Source organism: Anabrus simplex, chromosome 5, assembly GCF_040414725.1.
Source record: "Anabrus simplex isolate iqAnaSimp1 chromosome 5, ASM4041472v1, whole genome shotgun sequence".
In the NCBI taxonomy this organism is placed as follows: Eukaryota; Metazoa; Arthropoda; class Insecta; order Orthoptera; family Tettigoniidae; genus Anabrus; species Anabrus simplex.
Window position 1 is genome coordinate 80,941,386 of NC_090269.1, and position 25,010 is coordinate 80,966,395.

General features: G+C 39.4%; 1 protein-coding gene across 2 annotated transcripts in view; it reads right to left on the bottom strand.

Moving 5' to 3' along the window:
- The window catches only part of LOC136874557 (F-box/WD repeat-containing protein 7), a 169,639-nt gene that overhangs the window by 54,127 nt on the left and 90,502 nt on the right, over positions 1–25,010 (bottom strand). For both annotated transcript variants that reach the window (XM_067148193.2, XM_067148194.2), the window contains exon 10: positions 12,294–12,504. In XM_067148193.2, the coding sequence (XP_067004294.1) occupies positions 12,294–12,504 (211 nt within the window). The remainder of the gene's footprint in view (positions 1–12,293; positions 12,505–25,010) is intronic.

Below are 25,010 nucleotides of genomic sequence, written 5' to 3' on the forward strand. Positions count from 1 at the left end.
AGGATGAGATGATGTTAGACCTTAGACATCTACCTGAGGAGCAGGCTGATAGTATTCGTAAGTTGTGTCGGTCGTTTCCTGATGTCTTTTCTGATACTCTTGGAATTACTGACCTTATCGAATACAAGACTGAGGTTACGGATTCGATCCCCGTCAGGTTTCCACCTTATAGGTTATCTCCACCTAAAAGGAAGGCTCTGAAGGAGATCATCGATCAGATGCTGAAGGATGGTATTATTCGACCTTCTAAGTCGGCGTGTTCATCGCCCATTTTTCTGGTTCCAAAACCCCAAGGTGGTTTCAGGCCTGTGATTGACTATAGGGCTTTAAATCGGAAGGTGGTGTTACAATCAGTGCCTCTTCCCGACCTTCACTCTTGTTTTTCATGGTTTCGGAAAGCTTAAGTTCTTTACTATCTTAGACCTTAATCAGGCATATAATCAAATCCTTCTGGCTGAAGAACCAAAACATCTAACAGCATTTGCCACGGATTAGAACTTGTACGAGTACAACTGTGTGCCTTTCGGGCTCCCCACGGGGGCAGCTGTGTTAACGAGACTGCTAGATAGGGTCTTCTCCGACATCAAATTCGTATACTTATACCATAATCTTGAAGATGTCGTCGTATTTTCTGAGACCTTTGAAGACACCTTGATCATCTGAAAGAGGTCCTCAATCGCCTTCGTAAGGCAGGGTTAAAGGTGAAATTATCTAAGGTAGCCTTTGCTAAGCCTTCCATGTCATTTCTAGGGCATATAGTGTCGCCCGATGGTGTTTCCATTGATCATTCCAGAACACAGGTCATCCGTGATTTCAAACCTCTTAAGGGCATCAAAGGTAATGCCAGATTCATAGGCATGGTGAATTTCTTCAGGAAATTTATTCCTAACTTCGCTAACAAAGCGGCGCCCTTGAACTTATTTCGTAGGAAAGGCGTCAAATTTGAGTGGGGCCTTCTCAACAAGCCGCTTTCGAAGACTTGAAACTAGCTCTTTGTAATACCCCTGTTCTTGCTATGTCTGATTTCTCGAAGAAATTAATCGTTCAAACCGACGCGTCATCGTCAGCGGTGGCTGCTGTGCTTCTTCAAGAGACTGAACTCGGAAGGCGACCCATCACCTATGCATCAAGGACACTATCGGCTCAAGAAGCCAAGTATTCCATCTATGAACTTGAGGGTTTGGCAGTCTTATTTGCATTGGAGAAGTTCCGCCTCTATCTGGAACATGTCAGGTTCGACCTAGAAACTGATAACCAAGCCTTAAGTTGGGTCTTAGCTAGGCCATGTCGTACTGGTCGTATAGCCCGATGGGCCATCAGGATTTCGGCCTTCCAGTTTAATGTTAGGCATATAAGAGGATCCGAAAATGTTGTGGCGGACGGACTAAGCCGTATGTTTTCTAATGAGGTGGAGACCTCTGAATTGGAAGATAGTTCTTCTCTTCCCGAGCCCATACCTCCTGGTGTAAATGCCATTTTAACTGATGCCCCCATGTTGTTTAGAGATATTGAAAAATATCAACGTGAAGATCCTGTGCTGGCTCCTATTATGGAAACCCTTTCTTCTGGGGAACATGTCGTCCCTTATGTGTTGAGGAATGGGGTTTTCCCATCGAGGCATGATCAAAAGATGAAAGTTGTGGTTCCAGCTGTTCTTGTACCTATGATCTTCAGGTACTACCATGAGACACAATTAGGGGAGCATTTAAGCATCTTCAAAACTCGACAAAAGATCTGAGAGATGTTTATCTGGAAAGGTATGGACAGTGAAATTCGAGAATTAGTGAAAGCTTGTACATCATGTTTGCTCAGTAAACCCACATTGTCCACTAAGCTAGGTCTACTATCTTCTCATCAAGCGTCGCGCAACATGGAATGCCTCTATATCGACTACGTAGGACCCTTCCCCCAATCAAAGGGGAATGCCAACAAAGTCATTCCTGTGTGTGTAGATGGTTTCACAAGATTTTCCTGGTTATTTCTGACTAAGCTGGCTACCGCTCAGTCCACCCTTTCTTGTTTAAATTCAATCTTTGCTTCTTTTAGTCCGAGTCAATATTTAGTTTCTGATAAAGCTAAAGCCTTTACTTCCAATCTCTTCCGTAAATTCTGTTTTGATCTGTCCATCTTTCATGTCACTACTTTGGCATATTATCCTCAACCATCTCTGGCGGAGCGAGTCAATCCTAATCTGAGATCGGCTCTAATTGCCTATCATCATGAAGATCATTCCAGATGGGATACGTCCCTGCATTGGTTGGCCTTTGCTTTGAATTCGGCTGTTCATGAGTCCCATAAGTTTACTCCTGCCTCTTTGATGTTTAAATTTGTGCCTAACACGCTGCTCTCTAACCTTTGGTCACTTAATGATATTCAACCAGAGACAATAGATCCCGATAATATTAGAGATCTATGGAAGAAGGCTAAAGCCAATCTTAAAGTTTCTCCTGAAAAGGTTAGGGAAAGGTATAATCGTGGACGGAGGCCCACCAATTTAAAAGTAGGAGATCAAGTCATGGTAAAAAACTTTGTTCCCGCGGGCAAGCTTGCCCCCAGATTTCATGGGCCGTGCATCATATTAGATTTCCTGACTCCCGCTACATTACCGGTGAGCAATCCAGCCACACAGCTTTAGAATCCACATCTCGCAAATAAAACCTGTGTAACTTCATTGTTAACTTACCAATCAATTTAGCAGGAGCTTTGAAGGTTATATTTTTATTTTATTTTAAGGCCTTCTGCACTAAGGTTTCCTTTCTTTATGTATATGCTTTGTATGTACGATCTTTCCCTCTGGTTTTCCTGCTGTCAATTCCTGAGTAGCCATTAGCAAGCCCCCGTCTCCTGCATATACACACCTTTGGCATTTGAAGCCGTCCACGCGCCCGGTCCTCAGCATCACCAGTAAAGATCGTACCCTCTATTCTCAAATCGCCAACAACACTTTTCTGTCACCGAGATCTTACTGTTTCAGTGCACCCGCAGCCGTTCGTCGCCGTACCACCACTGAGGTGGGGTACGGGACCACTCCACTCCCGTGACGTCTATCCGTGTGCGGCGTGCCGGAGTAAATCTCCTGGCAAAGGCTGAAGTGCGGCGCCCCTATCGCCAGTTCATCTGGGGACTGGAGATATACTTCTGATCTGCAGCGTCCTTCACCATGACTAGCCCCCTCATAGTAGCGGGAGAGGTGTATCTGAGGGTACTTGAGGGGTCCAGGCGGCCTCAACTGGATATCAGCAGCGGCAGCAGGACTTGCCGTCGAAGATACTCACATGTAATTACGGCAACAAAGACACTCTAAAGCTGAAGTTTAACAGGCTTCTAACCATCAACAAAAAACTTTGAATTTTTTTGTTCTCATCGAAGTGAAATAATTTTTTCAAAATTCTTCTGTGTCACCCCTTGGAAGGACATTTGGAGGGGGAGGTCTGTACCGGGAGGTACACCTCTACGCCGCACATTTAAATCTTGCGCCTAAAAGAACTCCCCTACAGGAGAAACACTGAACTTGAAACTAGACCTATTTAAACCTTTTCTCAGAAGATGTCACTACCGTAATTTTGGTTACTGTGAAGTTTCCAGTACTGTGTGAATTTCAACTTGTTTTGTTTTTCGTTCATCAAGAAGTTTGGACATTCTCTCATAGATCTCAATGCTAGGAAACTATGGTCATGCACCCCGGTGCGAAGTGAAAGAACTTTTTTGAAGAAGTTTTGTATTCATAAGCTTTTTTTATTGATGTTCATTTATTTTTGGGTTGGCAATATTTATCTTTTCTTTCCGCCAGTTTTGAATCCAGACAATACCTAATTATGGTAATTAATTTCCAACCAATCCTGTATTTCTTCTTCGATTCTGAGGGCCACCTTTAAATTTGACCAATAAAATTCTGTGGGTGTGTCTTGATTATTCATGAAAGTTCTCGAACTTTCCCCGAGGGTTTATAAACCACGGATTTTCACGTCTCTTGGCCATTTTATCAACATCTAATTTAGTGTGTGTCGAGCAGGAGGCAGGAGGCAGGAGGCGCCTCTTTCATCAGGCAGCAGGTCTTCAGCAAGGTAATGGCCAGTTAACATCTTTATTTCTTGCTAGCTCCGCAGTTTAACCTGAGGGAAAGCTCCGAAACTTTAACCATGTAACCTTTTCTGCAAATGTAACTTTCTACCGACTTATGTAAAAACTTCCTAAAATCTTTAACTGTAAATCAGGGATAGAGAGTGACCTACCCTCTCGAGCTCCCCTTCACTTTGGTTTGAGGTGACTACGTTTTGTAACTGATTTTCTTCCTTTCCGTAATGTCTTAAAATTTCTTTATTATACGAGTCACCTCCATAGTTTGGAAATAGCCCCTGTTTTCATCGGCCTAGTGCCCTTTAGGTTTTAAGTGTTCATATCGAGGAGCGCAAGCATTTGCCTCCTTTCATTTTGTGTTCGGGCCATTTAGTTAACTGTTATTGCTTTTACACAAAGGCCCTATAGGTTGGGTATGATATACCCCTGTTCCAATTTGTAAGTTGGGCCATGGAAGGCCAAAAGGTGTAAGATATTTTGGTGTTGCCTTGTATAGGCGTGGAAAACTGAGAGCACGTCAGCTCTGTTCTAGTGTTGTAAAAGTGCCTCTGGGAGGCTTGATATTGTGAGTACGGAGATAGTGCTCCATTGTATTGAGGGATTTCTGCCCTTGTCTAGATTTGTGCCTTTGTAAATTTTGAGCTGAGTGCTCACGAATTTTGAAACGAGGGGCTGGAAGCCCAGATTACTAAAGTCACTAATTTTTGGATGTCCTACTATGTATAAACTTTGTCATGTTACCTGGTATGTCACTGTTATCTCATTAAGTGAAAAGTTGTTAAAGTTTTGTTGTTGACTTTTGAAATTACAAAGAAATATAACCTTTGTAAAAGTTTTAAATCACTTCATGAATATGTAGTTAGACCCATTCATCCCGGCACCTTCTTTCACCTCTGCTGGTCCATGGGTAGTCCCGTAACAGTATTAATCATGAAATTATACTTGCAAAGCTTGAGATGTATGGTGTCGAGTAACCCTCACTGAACATAATTAAGTCATAGTTAAATAACAGATACCAGTTTGTCTCAATTAAAAATAAGTATTCCACTTTGAAGAAAGTTACAACTGGTGTGCCACAGGGCTCTGTCCTCAGTACATTTTTATTCATTCTGGCAGTCAATGATTTACCGCAAAATGCCAAATGTCATGCTCTTATATTGTATGCGGACGATACAACGTTAATGACAAAACATGTACATGTGTAATCTGTCAATACTGATATGAAACTCATAAATCAAGACTCTCTTCATTAAGCTTAAAATCTGACAATTATAAATTTGTATATTTATATATCTTTGACATATGTTAAAAACAACATAAATGAATTCAGTACTAGGGACAACATTCACCTTCATGATACTCGGGACAAAGCAGACATTGACATCCCAATTTACAGGCTGCCAAAAACTGCTCACTCACATAAAATCGGTTGTTTAGGATTATCTAATAAATTACCACATTCTGCATGGTTCACTCTAAGTAATTTTAAAACAAAAATGTATGATTGGTTAATAGAAAATCCATTTTATAATACCTCTGAATTCTTAGAAATGTATAATGTTAGTATTAAGTTTTAATAAAAGGTGTACGTTCATTTAGCCTTACTAATATTAAGTACTAAATTATTATCAGTTGCCAAAGCCTATTTCATTGTATACGGTCAATGGCAAATAAAGATTCTTGATTCTTGACTCCTTCCTTCCGAGAACCCTGAAGGGAGTCCCCCATACCTTCGTTGTACATTTTATCGCTCTCAGCTTATCTGGAAGTGGAGTGGCCTGTCACTCCGTCTCCCAATGGAACATAACCAGATGTCTCAGCTGAAAGCAAATATCACTTGCTGGAACCTTATAAGGCAACGGGGCAGTTTTACTGCCTCCTTGGCAGCCTTATCTGCTAACTCGTTTCCCTCTACACCCATGTGGCTTGGGAGCCACATAAACGTGATTCTGGTGCCGGCATCCGAACACCCGGCCAGCAGGTCCTTGATCTGCTGCACCAGAGGGTGCCGAGGGAAACAGGTATCAATAGACTGTAGCGAATTCAAGGAGTCAGTACACAGAAGAAAGTGTCTGCGCTCATCGGACAGTGCGTACCGCAGAGCTTCACAGATAGCATAGAGCTGTGCTGTGTACACAATACAGGATTCCAGGAGAGCAAAAATAAACCTACCAGTGTCGACAACGAACGCACAGCCCACTTTCGTGTCTGTTCTCAAGCTATCCGTGTAAACAACGACTGAACCTGGATACCGGCCAACAACAGACAGGAAGAGCCTCCGATAAATCGAAGGGTCCATGTTTTCCTTCGGGCCAAGTGTGCAGATCCCGGACTATTTCAGGCCGTCATACTACCCGACTTGGATGTCTGATAAGGCAAGGAACCGAAGGTACGTGAAATAATCTGTGACTACTATCCAAGCGTAGTCCAACCGACCGCGTTGCTCGAGGACAAGCAGCATACAGCCAACGGTGTCCATTGCTGAATACGCAAGGATAGTTTGGGTGAAGTGGCATCTGTCGCAAATTTGCAGCATACGACAGAAGGAACTGCTGGTGCCTCAAGTGTAATGGTGGCACACCAGATACAGCAAGCAGGCTAGCTATGGTGTTTGTCCAAAAAGCTCCCGTCACCAACCTAACTCCACTGTGGTGGATATTGTTCAGTTTCACAAGGACGCTTGGTCTTGCTGAGCCATATGAGGTCCAGGATGGAAGGTCTGGTTGGTTCAAAACGAAGAGTGGAGTCCAGCAAGGAAGTTGTCTTTCACCACTTCTCTTCATTATCAGAATGGATGAAATTTTAAAAGTGGTTACAAGAAAGGATCCAACAACTAATGCCCTGGTTTTTGCTGATGATGTAATGGTATGGGGTGAGACAGAAGTGGAAGTACAAACTAGACTAGATCTCTGGCATGAAGCTTTTACAACCTTAGGTCTCAAAATCAGCAAAACGAAAACAGTTGGCTTGGTGATGAGCAGAAAATCTCCAAACTCTCCAACTGTTCATCTAAGAACTGGAGATGAGGAGATGGATATTGTAGACAACTTCCAGTATTTACAATACCATACATCAAGAGATTAGCAACAGAATACAGAAAGCTTCCAAATTCTATCATGCTGTACGTCAAATACTTTGGGATGAAACATTTCCGTTAGTTTCCAAGATCAGCTGGTAAAAAATACAAGGTGCGCACAAATAATTGGAGCGGTTTAAAAAAATCCTGTTTGTTTATTATATGTTATAACATTACAAAATTATATAGACAGACAGAAAAACTCACAAAGTTTTTTTATGAGCCTACAAGTGCTCTATATGTGCTCCATGAGTGACTCTTCACACATCAACTCTATAGTCAAGTCCGTCCCACACCCAACGTAGCATGTCACTGTCAATTTGACCAAAGGCGTTGATGATGCGGGCCCGCAGTTCTGATAGATCAGCCGGTAACGGTGGCATAAAAACTGCGTCTTTCACATAACTCCATACGAAGAAGTTGCAAGGAGTGAGGTCAGGAGAGCGTGGAGGCCATGACATGAGGACGTGATCTTCATTCCTGATACTACCGATCCATCTTTCTGGAAGTCTGCTGTTCAGAAAGTCATGAACATCAACATGGAGAGGTGGAGCGCCATCCTGTTGGTAGATGAAGTTCATGCTATCGATCTCCAACTGTGGCATGAACCAATTCTGCAGCATATCCAGGTAGATGTGCCCTGTAATGGATTTTTCAGCAAAGGAGAAGGGACCATAAACTTTAAATTTCAAGATGGCACAGAAAATATTTGAGCTTGGGATAGTCAAGAACGTGCTGCACAGAGGTACGGGGATTTTCAGTCCCCCAAATTCATACATTGTGCCTGTTAACTTTACCACTCAGAAAAATGCTGCCTCATCACTGAAGAGAAGGCTGTCACAAAATTCATCATTTACCATACGCTCCTGAAAACTTGTACAAAACTCAAAACGGTTCACTTTGTCAGCTGGCGACAATGCTTGGAGCAGATGCAAACGGTAAGGGCACATCTGCAATCTTTTCTTTACGACTTTCCAAATGGTCGAACGAGGCATGTTCATTTCCCTGCTCACTCGACAAGTTGACTTTTGCGGGCTACGTTCAAAATTGCGTCGCACACGCTCAACCATTTCTTCAGGCACACTAGGTGGCCTGTTGATTTCCCCTTGCACAGACATCCCATGGTTTTGAACTATTTATACCATCGGTGAATGGAGTTGGCACTGGGTGGATCTTTCCGACACTTTGTTCTAAAGTTTCGTCGCACGGTTGTCACAGATTGGCTGGAATGAAATTCCAGAACAGCACACGCTTTATCACTATTAGTCGCCATCTTTGCAACTGTTGGAGTAGAGGACGCATCATGTCTGCCAGATGTTGCAACTGTTGTGCTCTCGTGGGCATTGGGGGAAGCACAATGTATGGAGGGCTATTCAAACAAAACAAAATAATACTTTGAGGGATACTTGCCTTACAACATCAAACACCATCACCATATCTCTAATAATATAGCTAGAAATAATTGACAAAACTGCTCAAATAATTTGTGCGCACCCTGTATATCTAGTACCTATATTGATGTATGGCCTGGAAGCAACAACACTTACTGGACCAACAAAGAGTCGTCTTCAGGAAACAGAAATGAAGTTCCTCTGCTCTTGTCTACAAAAATAAAATGGATAAAATAAGGAATGTGGATATCCAGCAACAGCTTGGATTGGAAAGAAGTTAGCTGGAGACTCTAGAAGTGAAGAGATTGCAATGGTATGGTCACATGAAAAGAATGGACCCTCACAGGACTCCTCGATCATACTTTGACCACAATGTTAGTGGGAAGAGATCCAAGAGGAAGACCTCGTGATATTTGGGAAAAACAGATACTGAAGGACCTTGAAATCAGAGATGTGAACTGGCATCGCATATATGAGCAGCATCTGTGGATGAATAGGACAAACTGGAGGAGGCTCGTACACAACCGCACCCGGCTTGCTGGAGCAAAGAAATGATGATGATGATGATTCTGGATTTTAATATCAGCTGAAGATGATACAAACAGGGATTGAACATGTATTACTTTACATTAAATAACTGGGCTCTGTATTGTGTCCGGGTATCAAATATTTATTTCAAATGTTGTACATATATAGAGACATGATTTTTTCGCATTAATTTTTGAACGATTTCGTGATAAGGATACTAATTTTCGCGTTATTTCGCAAAATCAATATTTCACGTTAACGAAATTCTAAAATTAATCATTGAAGGTTTCATTACTATCACTGATCGTTGATTGTGGAGGTTTAATTGATAGACTGTACATACCTGGTACATACCTTTGAAGCCATTTCGGGACTGTAGGGTCGTCTACCTTCTCCAGCGGGATGTTGGCTTTGAGTAGCATCACTGTTGTTTCGAGAATAAATTCTATTTTTTCACTCTTAGCTTTCTTTTGCATATTTAATGAGAGTTCTATCGTTGCCTGCCGTTTCACTGTTGGAGTGCTAAATTTACGTTCTGAATGTTCCTTATTTTTAAAACAATGATTTGAGACAGTATCCTTTTTCTCCTACTCGATACGAACATTACAAAATCTACACATTAAAATATTGCTTTCCGAAACGTATAAACCGTCACTCGCAACCTGTTTCGCTCTGCTGTGCACCGTAACACTTGTTGAGCGACCCATCTTCGCTACTGTCTGTGATCACTTTCTTAATTTTACCTGACCACGAAGCCGAAATACACCAGTCAATTGTGCTGCTTGTGGACGTCATTAGGGATTCCAGGATTGCACATTGCCGTGAGGAGGCAGGCTGGGGTGGGATTACCAGCAACCACAAGAACAACATTCCAAACATTTCGTTTGGCAAGAAGCCTGGAACCAACCCCTTTTTATTTGATGCCATGTCTTAAAGAGATTTTCCAGAATAATAATAACAACATATTTCTTTCCTGTTGATGAATCTTTATCACTTTCCTTTTCTTTTCATACATAATCTGGGAACAACATGTCAAGTTCGTTATTCACTCACTCGTCAGATTTCGCTGTAATATCGTGCTCACCGCGATATAATTGCATTTCGCTTTAAAATGGCTTTATCGCTTTAATTCGCGAACATGCCCATATTTCCTTAACCAGTAACATATGTTTCGTAAAGATATCGCAAAATCGCTTCAAAATATTTTTTGACGCGTTTATCGTTAATGCGAAAAAATAATGCCTCTATACATATTTAATTTTAACTTTTATTCTTGATTATAATATCAGCTGAAGATGATCCAAACAAGGATAGAACATGTATTACTTTACATTAAATAACTGTTTCTTGTAAATGAATAGATGACTATAGTAATGAATAGGTGGAAGTATGTTGAATAAGGTTTCCTTTGTAGAAAATGTTTTGATCATAAATTGTAAGTCAATACGGAACAAAATTTAAATTAATTTGTTGTAATGTAATGCACTCATCAAAAAATTATTTTTCATCAGCCCATTAAGTAGTGACAATGCATTACTACCTGGAATGTTTGTGTGCAGGCCAGAAAGTTGACCCTTGGTAGTCTGTAAACATAACCAGATCTGTACATAGACCTGTGGACAGAATAATATGGATATATATTCCCTTATGGAACCTGAATTATTTGTTCCGAATGAATAAATTTATAATACCAATATAATGAGTCTGTTATTGGACATTATAAATTTTCAGGCTAACTCATTCCTGTTGCCAGTGTTTTGCCCCACTGTGCTAATTTGGGCTCGTCTGTTGGCCAATAGCACACCTACCAAGTCGCATGGCTAGTGCATACCGTGGAAGGCACCGCATAGGCTATTTGAAGCTACTGGCAGTGCCAATGCACTATGAGAAACTTTGTCTCTTTTGCAAAAGCTGAAGCTTGCCAATTTATGTCTAATAACAGACCCATTTTATATTGGTATTGTAGACAGAATGTCAAGCTCAAATGGTATGCAGCATTTTGGTTGAAGTTATAGTACGCCCTACCAGTAAAAAACAGTAAAGTACACAATGGCAAGATAGACAATGTCAAAATTTTGATCATGTCCGCATAACCACTTTACATCAAGAAGTAGTGTGAAGAATGGAAGTTAGTTGATATGAACAAGTGAATTAAAATTATGTGATTCGAACATGGGATCGTTTCAGAACAGGTAATGTTGACAACTCAATTAATTTAAATAAAATAGAATAATTAAGTTGTTTCTTTATTTAAGTATAATACTGTTACCGTATGTTTTCTTTTTTCAGCTAGTTTATAAATTTATTACTCAAAATTAGTTTCGGCAGACTGAAGAACCTAACAGTTATAAATTATCTGAGTCGAAACTGAAAAGAGACGGCTTCAAATATTACATAAAATTGAATCCAGACAATCGCACAAGACATATTTGGAAGAAACAAGGTAATACTGTTTGTTCGTGTCCAACGTGTGAAGTAAAACAGTGGTTCATTGATGTTCTGAAGTAGTATTACACAGGCTCACTGTATACCTCTTCTGGCTGTGGCCACACTAAATGTTCCTAAATAATACGACATACTCTAACCAATCAGGAAACAGTAATGCCAGCATTTCAGAGATGATAACTCACATGACCATTGTGCAATCACTGTTAACACCTCCCTCTATTGTCATGGTATCAACCAAATGGAATGGCCTGCTATAAATTGAAACAAGTTGTTTATGGATGTCCAAACTGACCACGTAATCTGCAAGGTGATGACTGGTCAAAACTGGACGAACAATGGCTAAATAACTTAGTCGACAGTATACCAATATGAATTCAAGAATTTATGCTTGCAAGAGGATGCACTACTCAATATTAACATTGGCAAGATAGATGTGACAAATTCCAATTGAGGAAAAATGATATGAACTCATAGAGAAATGTTTTGTCTTTGGTTTGTTGAGCAGGAACTATATAAATGCATTACATCCTTTTTTACAAATTTTAATTAAGCATCATGACTAGTGCATAAACATAGGTGATGCAAAGTTTTTCCTGATGTGTGTAGTATGTGCAACTGTCGGAAAACAATGGACAACTAATCTCAGCTGTGCATTATCAAAGTGAGAAGCTCCATAACATGAACAAATTATGTTTCTGCTAGTCTTCCTTTAGCCTGTGTAAGCAATATAAACCATAGATTACAACAAAACAAAATTATTGTATGTTTCTTACCTGAGAGAGTTTGGAGACATTGACCAGTGACAATATCCCATACTTTAACAGTGGAATCAGCATTACCAGAAACCAGAATGTTGTTCCTCAATTCCATGCCTGATGTAAGTGACTGGTGGCCCATGAGTGTGTGTCGACAAGCTCCTGTCTCCACTTCCCAAACCCGAATACTTGTGTCTAAGGATCCACTCACTACATGTATACCATCAAACTGCAACATTAAATCAATGACTGGTTGTAACATTTAACTTCATACCCACACTATGATTTCTCTTTGCTTTTTAAAAATTAATATACTATTACACCTCTTAGCATCTCATCTGTAACCTTTGCAAGCAAACTAACCACCTCCAAATAAATCTCGAGCAACACGACCTATAATTTAACACATTCACTCCCATATCCGATCATGGTCAGATTAGGTTTCATGTGTGTAAAATACCATATCCGAACTTAGATTTGAATTTGCATCAACTTTTTACATTCAAATGTATGTTAGATGACATAATAGAGCAGAATGCCAGTAGACAGCGGACAGATGAACGTTTTACTAAAGTTTGGGATAATTTACCGCATTGTGTGATGTGTGATCTAAATAAACACGTGCCAGTCCCGAGATCTCTGAAGTGCGAGGCTGGAATTCAAGTGGCACTGAGTGATGTCACGAATAGTCATGGCAAGTAAAAAAGTGTACTAGATCATCTTGTGAAGATATGTACAAATGCTTAGGGTTTATGGTATATGAGTGATACTTGAAGCCATGTGTTACATATTACCTAGTGAGTCAGGGTGGCACCTAAAAATCGCAAGGCTGTATGACTAAATACTTACAAAGGGAGCTGGGAGTGAATATGTTAACACAAAATCTGACCCATAGGAATTATTTTCATTTTCAAAATTTTCCACATCTTTAGGATTTGAACAGTGCTTGCTTTATTGAGAAGCTATTATTTATGTCACCTAAGTTTATTCTCCAGTACAACGAATGATACTGAGAACCCTTAATATACCCTTATTGAGTCACTGGGCTTTATTCACATAGAAATTGAGAGATGATATGCAGGGCAGCAAAAAATTATTGTATGGTATCTTAAGAAACAAAATAGAGAGATCAAGTAAACACCAGATATGTAAAGGATGAAGGCAACATAATATTAACAAAGCCAGAAGAAATAAGAAATAGATGCAGAAAGTATTTTCAGAAGTTGCTGAACATGAGACCTAATGACAGTCATTCAATGGACGACAAGGAAAGGCAATTAGTTGATGAAGAAATGGATAACGAAATTATAATGAATGAAATTGAAACGGCAGTAAGAAAGATGAAGTATGGAAAAACTGCTGGAATAGATGAAATTTCAGTGGAGATGATAAAGGCAGCTGGAGCTGTAGGCCTGCAGTGGACATATCGAGTTCTCAAGATTGTCTGGGAGAATAAGGGAAATCCCTGAGGATTGGCAAAAAGGAATAATCATCCCAATTTTCAAAAAAGGTGATAAGAAACTATAAGGGAATTAGTCTGATATCCCATGTTGCTAAGATATTGGAGAGGATACTGGAGCGTAGGATAAGGTTGAGGGATGAAAATCAGATACAAGAAAATCAGTTTGGTTTCAGAAGTGGAAGGTCAACATTATAGCCCATTTTCATTATGAGACAACTAATGGAAAAAGCAATGGGAGTATGGGAATGATGTGGTGATGACATTCATTGACACTGAAAAGGCATATGACGGTGCCCCAGGACTAAAGTTTGGGACAGTCTGGTGCAAAAAGGAATTGGACAGGGATTAATAAAAATGATCATGGTCATGTGCAAGAAATATTGTAGTTGCGTGCAAACACAAGTTGGCAGGACAAGGTGGTTCAAAATAACTAGTTGGCTGAGACAGGAAAGTGTTTTATCGCCAATCCTGTTTACAATAGTAATGGATGACATCATGAGAACAGCAAAAGTAACATATGGAGGAAGAGAAATTAACGTCATGTTATTTGCAGATGATATTGTGATTTGGGGAGAAGAGGACATGAAGGTTCAAGAACAGTTGGATGTGGTGAATGGGAACATCGAAGAATGTGGACTGAAAATAAGTGTAGAAAAGAGTAAAACTTGTTATGACTAGAGGGGAGAAAGAAGGGAAAGGTCAGATTAGACTTGCAGACAAACCCCTAGAAGTAGAGGAGATGTTCAAATACCTGGGGAGTGAATTAATGGAGAATGCTCGACTGGGTGCTGAGATTAGTAAGAGGATTCAAGCTGGAAACTGTTTCTATCATAGTGTAAAAAATATGTTATGGGACAAAGATGTGCCAATGGAAGCAAAGGAAACTATGTACAAGATGTATTACGTACCCATAACAATTTAGCGAGCAGAAACCTGGACAATGACAAAGAAGGATGAGAGTCGAATGCAGGCAGCCGATATGAAGTTCTTGAGGAGTATGATACAAAAGAGTAGAAGAGAGAAAATAAAGAATGAGAAAATCCAGGAAGAAATTGGAGTGGAAAAAATGAATGATAGAATAGAAGAGCCGACTCAGATGGTTTGGGCACATAAAGCGAAAGAGTGATGAAAGAATGCCAAAAAAGGTAATGCAAATGCAAGGAAGGAGAGGCCGTGGACGACCACGGTTGAGATGGAAAGACACAATCCAATGCAATATTATAGAAAGAAACCTGGACTGGGATGCAGTGTTCAAGGAGGAGTGGTGGAAAGACCGAAGAAAGTGGAGAGGAACCATATTTGCCCCTACCCGGCTACAGCTGGATAAACGGAAAGGAGGAGGAGGAAGAGGAAGAGGAAGAGGAGGAGACACAATTAAAGTCATTTGTTCACTGTACATAAAGTTCCTACTCCACACACAAAATAAGACCACATGTGAGTACAAGACATCAATTATCACTGAGAACACCATCTTTGACATTTACAAGTAGCACTACCAAACACAAGATTGTTCCTCAATTCCATGCCTGAGGTAAGCGACCGGTGACCCATGATTTCGTCATTTTACCAAGACATGCACTTTTTCATATCTTTTCACACCCTTTTTCCACCACATTTCCTTGCCATTTCAATAACAGAATCTTTGTATGCTATCCATTCTCTTTCTATATCAGAATTTTTCAACCAGTGTGCCACAGCACATTAATGTTCTGCGAATGAGCCACCAATATGCCACAAAAAATAAAAACGGAAGTATTAATGATATAAACTCCCTTTATGAAATAAAATGCATACTATAACTTCTTCTTCCTCTTTTCCCTTTATGTCCTCGTAGGCATGATGTCATAACAGAATAGTTTAAGTGATAAAATTACCTCATTTCAGTAGACAGAATTTTTTTTCTAAATTATAAAACTGTTGTGTTTGAGCTCGCAAAGCATTGCAAAATTGATACAAATCACCCAGCATTAATTTCAGGTACTGTGTTGCATACAAATGTTGAGAATATTTCTCAATGCTTCAACTGACTTCATTCAAATGGATCCCTTCTTCATTCAGCCAAATTAAAGGTCCAGGAATAAAATGAATTGGTCGATGTGAGAAATGACAAGAGGTTTGAAGATCCAGCACTCAGAGCTAGACATTGTATTATTCTGGATTTCTCTTTAGTACGAATATCCAGCTATTTCCACAAAGGCTGCACAGGTTCTCCTACACTTTTCTAAATCCCATGCATGTGAAGAGCAATTTTTGGCAATGAACACAATGAAATGTAAGGACAAGACAAAGCTGTTTACTCTGGAAGATGATATGAAGGTGGGTTTACCAAACATTCGGTCACAAATAAATAAGATAATAAAGAGCAAGTTGCACATTAATTTTTCTTCTTACACAATCTTGTTGTAATTGAGAAAACGTAATACTTATGAATTATTCTCTCCCTAGTTTACTTATATAAACAAAGCTCACAAAATATATATTATGCTTATATTACATTGTAATAGTTTCTATTTTAACCCTTTGATATCCAGTGTTAAACTCAGCCCGACATGGCTAATATGCATTTCAAGTCCAATGCAAGACCTGGTCCAACATCATTTTAAGGTTAGATTTCTAAATTTGTGGGAAAATGGTGGTCATGTTTCACTCTATACGTAGCATAACTATTCTTCAGTACAGGGCTTACACCTACAATTCGTTTGTTTATCTTTAAAAGTGCTATCTCGCAAAAAAACGTCACCTGTGGAACAATGTTTACAGTCTGCAGCAACAAGGTGTCTACTAGTCTCAACGGGAAACTCATCATTATTGATGACAGAGAGGACAAGAACACAAAGGTTTGTCATATGTTCTGACAGGAAGTAACATGATGGGTGGGAAAAATCATTTTAATGTGAAATCAGTCCAAGACTCCATCCCAACAAGTGATTCTAACAGTACCACACAATGAAAAAATATCCCTAGGAGTACTGTTAGCTGGTTGACAACAGAAAATTTGCACAGATTTCTTTCAAAGTGTTAATCCTAGAAAATAAATACTGGTACCCGTGTGTTTTTTCCCAAATTTGTCTAATTTGAAATAAGACCTACAGAGGATGAAAGAGGAAATATAATAGGACCCCAAAGGATTAAATTTCATTTTTATAACATTACTTTTATTTTGAGAATAATATAAATAAAACTAAAACAAACTCCATGGCGCAACGGCCTACCAAGCGACTGCTACTCAACCCGAAGACCTGTAGATCATGAGGTGTCATGTGGGCAACACAACAAATCCTCTCAACCATTATTCTTGGCTTTCTAGACCGGGGCTGCCATCTCACCATCAGATAGCTCTTCAATTGTAATCACGTAGGCTGAGTGGACCTCGAGCCAGCCCTCAGATCCAGGTAATGAAATGGATTGTATAAATCAGATGGGAAAACAATAAAAATTACCTCAGTAAGTGTTGAAAATGCTCTCCCTCAGCCTGCAGATAAGCACTGAGGCAGTGATAATATACCGGTTGACTCTTTGCAATTCGGCCTCCAGAATCTTAAAAATTTTGGTGTAAATTCCATAGTGCAAGGTTCACTTCTATATATACTCTGCCTTTCAAACTATCCATAAATAGAAGTGGTTAAGTATTAAATCGAAAGAGTGAGCTGCACTAATTATTCTGTCTCCAAAACACTCACACACTGCATTAATTGAATTACGAGCGGTATATGCTGTAGCCCCATGTAGCTGAAAATATCCGAGCTATCTTTCTTGTTCAGTCAGCTGAGACAAAAAACTTGTTCAGTATTAATTTTATGTATTCAATCAGAATTAATGGTGTCATTAATAAAAATTGGCCCTATATTTCTTTTAGCACTAATGCTGCATTAAACTCCTATTTTAAAGTCATGAAGTGGAGTTTCATGAAATATACTTGGATTCGCACGTGACAAATACTGGTTACTTTGCAAACTTACACATCCAGACAAATGAAATTACGCCCCATCAGAAAACAGCACTAATTCAGGATTTAGATCGCCACTGTTGACAGACTGAAGAAACCAACTGCAATTATGTTTTCTTGTGACTGGATCTCTTGGGCTTAAACTTTGCACATCTGTGACTTCGTAACACAAAATTTCCTTTCTCTTGCTACCCACCATGTAGAAGAAACTGAAACCTCACTTTGACGAGCCACTTTCCTAAAGATTTTCAGATGGGAAGGGGAGTTGGTGAAGTTTCTCACAAATTTCCTGAATTTTTTATCAGTTAGGATAGCTGGTTGTTTAACTCATGTTTTGTTTAGCACTGGACCAACAGTTTTGAGTTTACTTTTAAGCTTTTCATTCAGTCAAAGACTAATTATAACACCTATAACACTACAACAAACTAGCAAAAAATAGTCTCTTAAACAAATAATGGCATGTTTCATTCTTGAAAGAACATCATCACATTCTTTTTTATTGACGAAAATTGTTTAGAAATGTAGAAACATTATGTTTAAATTAATTCCGTTTATACCCTTCACTACAAGTTAGAACTTATCTTAAGAAAGTGCTGCAGTAGTACGTCCTCTCTTCAACAAAGAGTGACGTGGTGTAACGCTCTGCCACTGATACATGGCCAGCAGGCTAGTTTGTCAGTAAATTTCAATTACATCATGCTCCCGTGATGTCCAACAGCTACTTTGAATAATACTTTTAGGTTTATTATTAGTACTATTATTTTAACTGTTTTGGAAATTATACAGGGATTGTAATTTAATGGGCTGGGTAGTTTACCGGTAATTTTCCACTACGTCATTTTCCGATGCCATCAATGCCATTCATGGAAGTGTATTTGTAGTTTTTTCTTCCACAGTGTTGTCCCAACCGAGCTCGATAGCTGCAGTCGCTTAAGTGCAGCCAGTATCCAGTATTCGGGAGATAGTGGGTTCAAACCCCACTGTCGGCTGCTCTGAAGATGGTTTTCCGTGGTTTCCCATTTTCACACAAGGCAAATGCTGGGGCTGTACCTTAATTAAGGCCATGGCCGCTTCCTTCCCAGTCCTAGCCCATTTCTGTCCCATTGTCGCCATAAGACCCACCTGTGTCGATGCGACATAAAGCCAATAGCAAAAAAAAAAAAAAAAAATGTTGTGCCACTATTATCATGTATCACTAAAACATGGTCTTCCAAGATATTCTTTAATTCAATTTTGTATTTTTATTTAGTCAATATTCTACATGCTAGGTGATGCACGCATGTAACATCAGCTCTGTAGCTAACAGTGATTAGCAGCTAACAGTGACATTGAGTAGTGGTGATGAAAAAAACATGTGAACTTGTGAGTAGCAATGTGAGTGACAAACTTCAACCTTATTATCTTTAATTTAATACACAGTAAAACCTCGTTAAGACATTTCTACATGCGATAGGAAAGAAAATGTGTTAAACAGGAAAACATATAATTGAATACATGAATAAAAACTATCCAACAGTGGATATGTTTTTTCGATATGCATGTATTTTTTATAATTATAAGCTAAAATTTCATTTTTGTTCCGTATTGAAGTGCAATGGACCCTCTTGTCAATTTATTTCTTATAAGCATGCAGTTTACGTCGTGTATGTACAGGCAGAGTAGAAGATATACTGTAGGCTATCTACCGTTTCTAAAGATAAGAGGAGAGTATTAAAAGGCACGAAAAAGACGAGAGAGCAGATATGAAAACCTTTTCCACTGGGGCTTATTAAGTATCAACATATTAAAAGGTGTGTAAAACAATAGACAACATTTGCACTGGGGCCCATAAAAGTATCAATGTATTATTGCAGATCACACTCTTCCCAAAACAAATGTTAGCCGAAGCCTTATATTTCGGACCAGTGGGTTATTAATCATTGTTTTCTGGTCATATTCTTTGACCATAACTGGAGGTTAAACTCTGCCATGTAAGAGAGAATTATTTTGACCGCTATCTTGAATATGACAACACTTCGATTGACTTGCAAGTGCAAGTTTCAACATACGTGCTACCAATGAAAGATGCAGATGTCTGTCACTTCCTGGATTTTAATTTTGTCTTCATCAGTAAGCGATTTCATGATATTTTCAGTATCCATATCTATGTTACTACCACGCAAGTCAACTTCACATGATTATGTTCCTTTTCCGTACATAGGTTATCATGCGACTTACCCTTCACTGTCTCACTCAACAAACAATTAATTATTCAGTTCTGAACAGAATGTGAAATACAAGCACAGACAGGCTTACTGGATTATTATGCAATATCACTGAAAACCGGCAAGCAAAATTGCACTTTCTGAGGCTAATGGCTTGATCTCCAAAGCAGTAATTTACCCTGTAAAGTTCAGAAATGCAAGGCCTTTCCCCATTTTTGTACAACTTTCCCTGACCTGCCTCCTGTGGCAAGGGCTCTGTGTTGAAAATCTCATTCCTTTCATAAGGAATGACAAAGAATATTTTTAGGGCTAGAAAAAATGTGATCGAACTAAGCGGTAATACCAAATATCTGTGACACGATGAGTTATGTATTTTTACATAAATTTAATACTATTACATGTTACAAATTTAATATTTGGTCCGTACTGAAATGTACATCAATTTAAGATATTACCAAAATTTATTAGTATCAACCTATTCAATACAATAGAATTTACAAAGTTAGGACTTACATCCTATTAAACTAAAATTTGAAGGGACATGTTTCGCCCTGACGTGAACTGGGACAATATAGATGTTGATTCCCATAGGGTATTATATTGGTATTGTGAACTGGGACTTCGAATTTACTAACGCACTTAATGAGCTTTCACTGTATTTTGCGCCTGTGACAGTAGTAAATACTGTATTAACATGGTGAAAGAAAGCAGCAAGGATCAAGCCACTGCTATACACAATGTTACCAACTAAAACCATGTGGTGAAGAGTCCCTTGGATGAAGTCATCAATTCGTCAGACTTTCTGGAAAAACTGGTGCAAGTAATAGTAAAAAAAAGTGACAAACATGGTTTTAAAGGAGCATGAAAGGTAATTTTCTTTTAATACCAACATGGTAGTGGATCTGACAAAGAAACTGGAATTGTAAGGACTAAGATATGTTTTTAAAAAAAGAGAGATGATTTGAGTGCTAAGTGTGAAGTTTTGGAAAGGTATAATAGGAAGAAATAATGTCAGGTCTTTTGGTGTGCAGGAAAGAGTAAATGAAAATTATGAGGAATTAGTTCCGAATGTTCGTAAAGCAGTGGGTGCTGATGTCATTATGAATAACAGATCGCTGCTACAGTTTAGTATTAAAATCCCCAAGAAAAATTTAGCCAATTATTGTTAAATTAACGTCGCACGATCACCGGCAAGACATATTCAAAAACAAAAGGAAAAGGAAAATGAAAGCTACCACAATTCACAAAGACCTCATGTTGACTATCCATCCTGCAGGCTACCATTGATCATTTTGGTAATTTCAATCGCTGGTCATACAAAGGAGACACCAATTATTATTAAAAAGACTGATGGATCAAAAATTTGCAAAACAATGATGTTATTGGCTTTACATCCAACTAACTACTTTTTGGTTTTCGGAGACAACGAGGTACCAGAATTTTGCTCCGCAGGAGATCTATTACATGCTGGTAAATCTACCGACATGGGGCTGACCTATCTGAGCACCTTCAAATACCACCGGACTGAGCCAGTTGGGTTCAGAAGGGCAGCGCCTCAACCGTCTGAGCCACTCAGTCTGGCCAAAAATTTGTGTGTGCCAATTAAGTGAACTTCAAAGTGCATGATTTTCATGATTAACACAGTTTAGAACTGCTGGATTCAAATTATTCTTCTTTTATTTATCCTCTAATTTTCTTTGTCTCTGCCTTGTTAATTTCAATCTTGTATTTGTTTCAGACAGTGTGTTTCCTACTTGACTAAATTTGTACAAAATTTACACTATTGTTTAACGAATTAAAATCCATTGGTTGGGGGGAATTCCAACTCAACTTACAGGTTCTAGCTTATCACAACGAAGTTCAAATAATAATTTTCAGCAACGCTCAAATTATAATTCTACTGGTATTTTTAAAATTTTGTAAGCAAGGTGGCAATGTTTACCACTGATATCATTTCATCCCTCTGTCACCAGTAAACATTCCTTGCATTCCAATGTCCTTGCACACCAGAATCTCCAGCCTCAGCCCTTCACTTAAGAGCAGATATTCTTGAGTAAACAGAAGATTGTGCTGCAGGTCGCTCATTTCAATGCTCAGTCTCTTGCTTTTCAAAGATGGACGAGTTAAAAGCTGTTTTCAACACACAGCAGGTGGATGTTATTTTAAAGAGTGAAATGTGGCTCAAAGTATAAATCAAATCATTTCAACCTGCCAGGGCACTAATTTCTGAGATCCTAAGAAGAAACAGGTGGTGGTGGTGGTGGTGGTGGTGGTTTAGGGATGTATGTGCTTAGGCATTTTTAAACCAAAAATCATCTGTCAGTCAACTCAACTGTATGAGCGGAAACCAGAATAAGCGTTTATTGAAATTTCCGCACAGAGTACTAAGGGTTTCTTGTGTGCTGTATACCGACCACCAAAGAGAGGATGCTTAACTGACATCGAAACGGGTTTAGTGAGGCTATTACAGTCTTACGAGCACATGATTATGGGAGACTTTAATACAAATCTTTTAGAGACTAACTCGGAGGAAACAAAGCACCTATTACACATGTTCCAGCCATGTAATATGACACTTCTTCCTCTCTCGGCGACTCATCATACCAAAACCTCGCACACTTAACTTAATACTGACAAACAACCCTGACAGAGTAATGAACCATGGACAGACTTCAGCCCCTGGATTGTTAGCTCATGACGTCATTTTCATGTCCATCTCCCTGAAGGTACCTAAAGCAAAGCCCAAGTACATTACTATATGAGGCTACAACCATGTAGGCTGTGATGTGTTAACGGCAGTCGCATATTCTTAACAGTGGCATAACCTTACACAAATAACGAATATTGATGAAAAGGTTCACACTTTTAATGATCTAGTGTTACAGATTTTTGATAGACATGCTCCTTTATGCATAAGATCGGATAAATTAAACTGTGAACTTGAGTTCCTAAATGGAACATTTCTGAGCAATGGCTACTCAAGGAAAGAGATTGACTAAGTGTTACATCCTAAGCCAAAAGACAGATTGTCACGTGATTCTCATCCTTTGATTCTGGCCTTCTTGCCATATGTACAATCTGTCACGGATAGGACTGGCAATATTCTCAGACGGCAGAATATGAAGACCATTTTTAAGCCTAATGTCATCATAGGCAACTGCTTGCGATCTGTCAAAGATTCTGTTGGTTTTTGGACTGAGCTGGAATATACATGATTCCTTGCTTCTGTGGATCAGTTTATGTTGGCCAAACATGCAGGAAGATAGCAACAAGGGTTAAAGAACATCGCAGGCACTTACGTCTTTGCCAGCCAGAGAAGTCTGCTGTGATAGAACATGCCATACATAATGACCATCAAATCATTTTTGATGGAACTTCTATCATTTATAAAGAGAAATATTTTATACCTAGAATAATTTGTGAGGCAATAGAAATTACTAAACACCCGAATAATTTTAATAAAGGTGACGGCTACATACTGAGTTGATCATGGCTACCCTCCACAGTTAACTCGTCAAGGGATCAATGAGAGGCTATCCCTTCAACAACGCCCCAAAGGCTAAGGTCGGAGGATAGTTCTACCATCAAATTCAGCTACAAAACCGCCCGCTAAGAAACAGAAAGAAGAAACGGTCATGACTCACTTCAATCAAGGTAGCCATAATACCTAAAACCTTTCCAGATGAGAAACTGAAGGAGGAAGACTTGAAAGAGCTCTCATCTGTTCTGATAGTGCAGATGAAACCGCTGTCGGACGGGTGTCTTCCAGGCTTCCTCCAGTCTCCAAGGCTGGAAAGTGGAGCAATGGTACTGAACTGTGCAAATCCAGAAACCAAAAGTTGGCTGGAACAGACAGTAGGCAATTGCAACCCTTGGAAAGGGGAGAATTTGGAGGTGGCAGAAGCTAAGAAGGTGCTGAACACTACAAAAATCATTACCAAGTTTCCACCTCCATTTGACAAGATGAACATAGAAGATGTTCTTGTCAGAATCCATCAGCATGACACCAAACTTCCAACGAAAAAGTGGAGAGTGCTGAATGCGACAACTACTGACAACACAGAGAGGACAATTGTTTTGGCCCGTAATTAAAGGGATTTTGAAGGCCTCAAGAAGAGAGGCCTTAAGGCCAAGCTTAGACCTGGGAAAAACAAAACCTAGCGTTGGCAAGGATAGTGCTAAAAGTTCTTCAGACCAACCTTCAACATATAAAAGCAGCTGTTGCCAATTTTGTCAGGAAGTTCAAGTCCGAGGCTATTGACGTGGCTCTTTACAAGAGCCATGGGAAGCTAAGGGCAGAGTAGCAGAACTGGCAGAATCTGGAGGTAAACTAATGTACGATATTACATCGGATATGCTCAGAACATGTCTACTTTGAGCAGGAAATTAAAATGCCTTCTGTTAAAGGAACATTGTTCAAGGGATCTAGTGGTGGCCAAGATAAAACTTGGAAAATGGGAAGGTCCCAGAGAGGAACAGGCTCTGTGTACCTTCCATACGACTCAACGGATCCGCCTCCATCGGAAGATGTGGAATAATTAATTTGCAAAGTAAAGAGGAAAGGTGAACACCTAGTACTCAGAGCAGACGCAAATGCACACCATACTGCATGGGGCTGTACTAACTGCAATGCAAGAGGTGAGTCCTTACTAGAGTTTATTATTAGAACAGAATTGATAATATTAAACCTAGCAAATAAACCTGTATTCATAAATAAGAATCGCAGAGAGGTAATAGATATCACATTGAGCATCACGCATATTGCAAACTTCATTAAGGATTGGAAGGTGCTGGAGGAGCCATCCTTGGCAGACCACCACCGTATCCAATTTGCAATAGATGCGAGGCAATGTGGTATTGAAATGTACAGAGATCCTAAAATAACGAACTGGGATGGATACAGAGAAGCTCTAGGGTAGACTGTACAAAAGATCCAAAAGAAAGTAAGGGGACAGACGGAATTGGATGAGGCAGTGGAACAATTATAAGAGGCCATTTTAGCTGCATACCATGACAACTGTCCCCTTAGAGAAAAGAAAACCACCAAAAATGTTAGGTGGTGGATTAACAATCTAGGCAAATGAAGAAAGACGTTAGAGCATTGTACAAAATATCATCAAGAG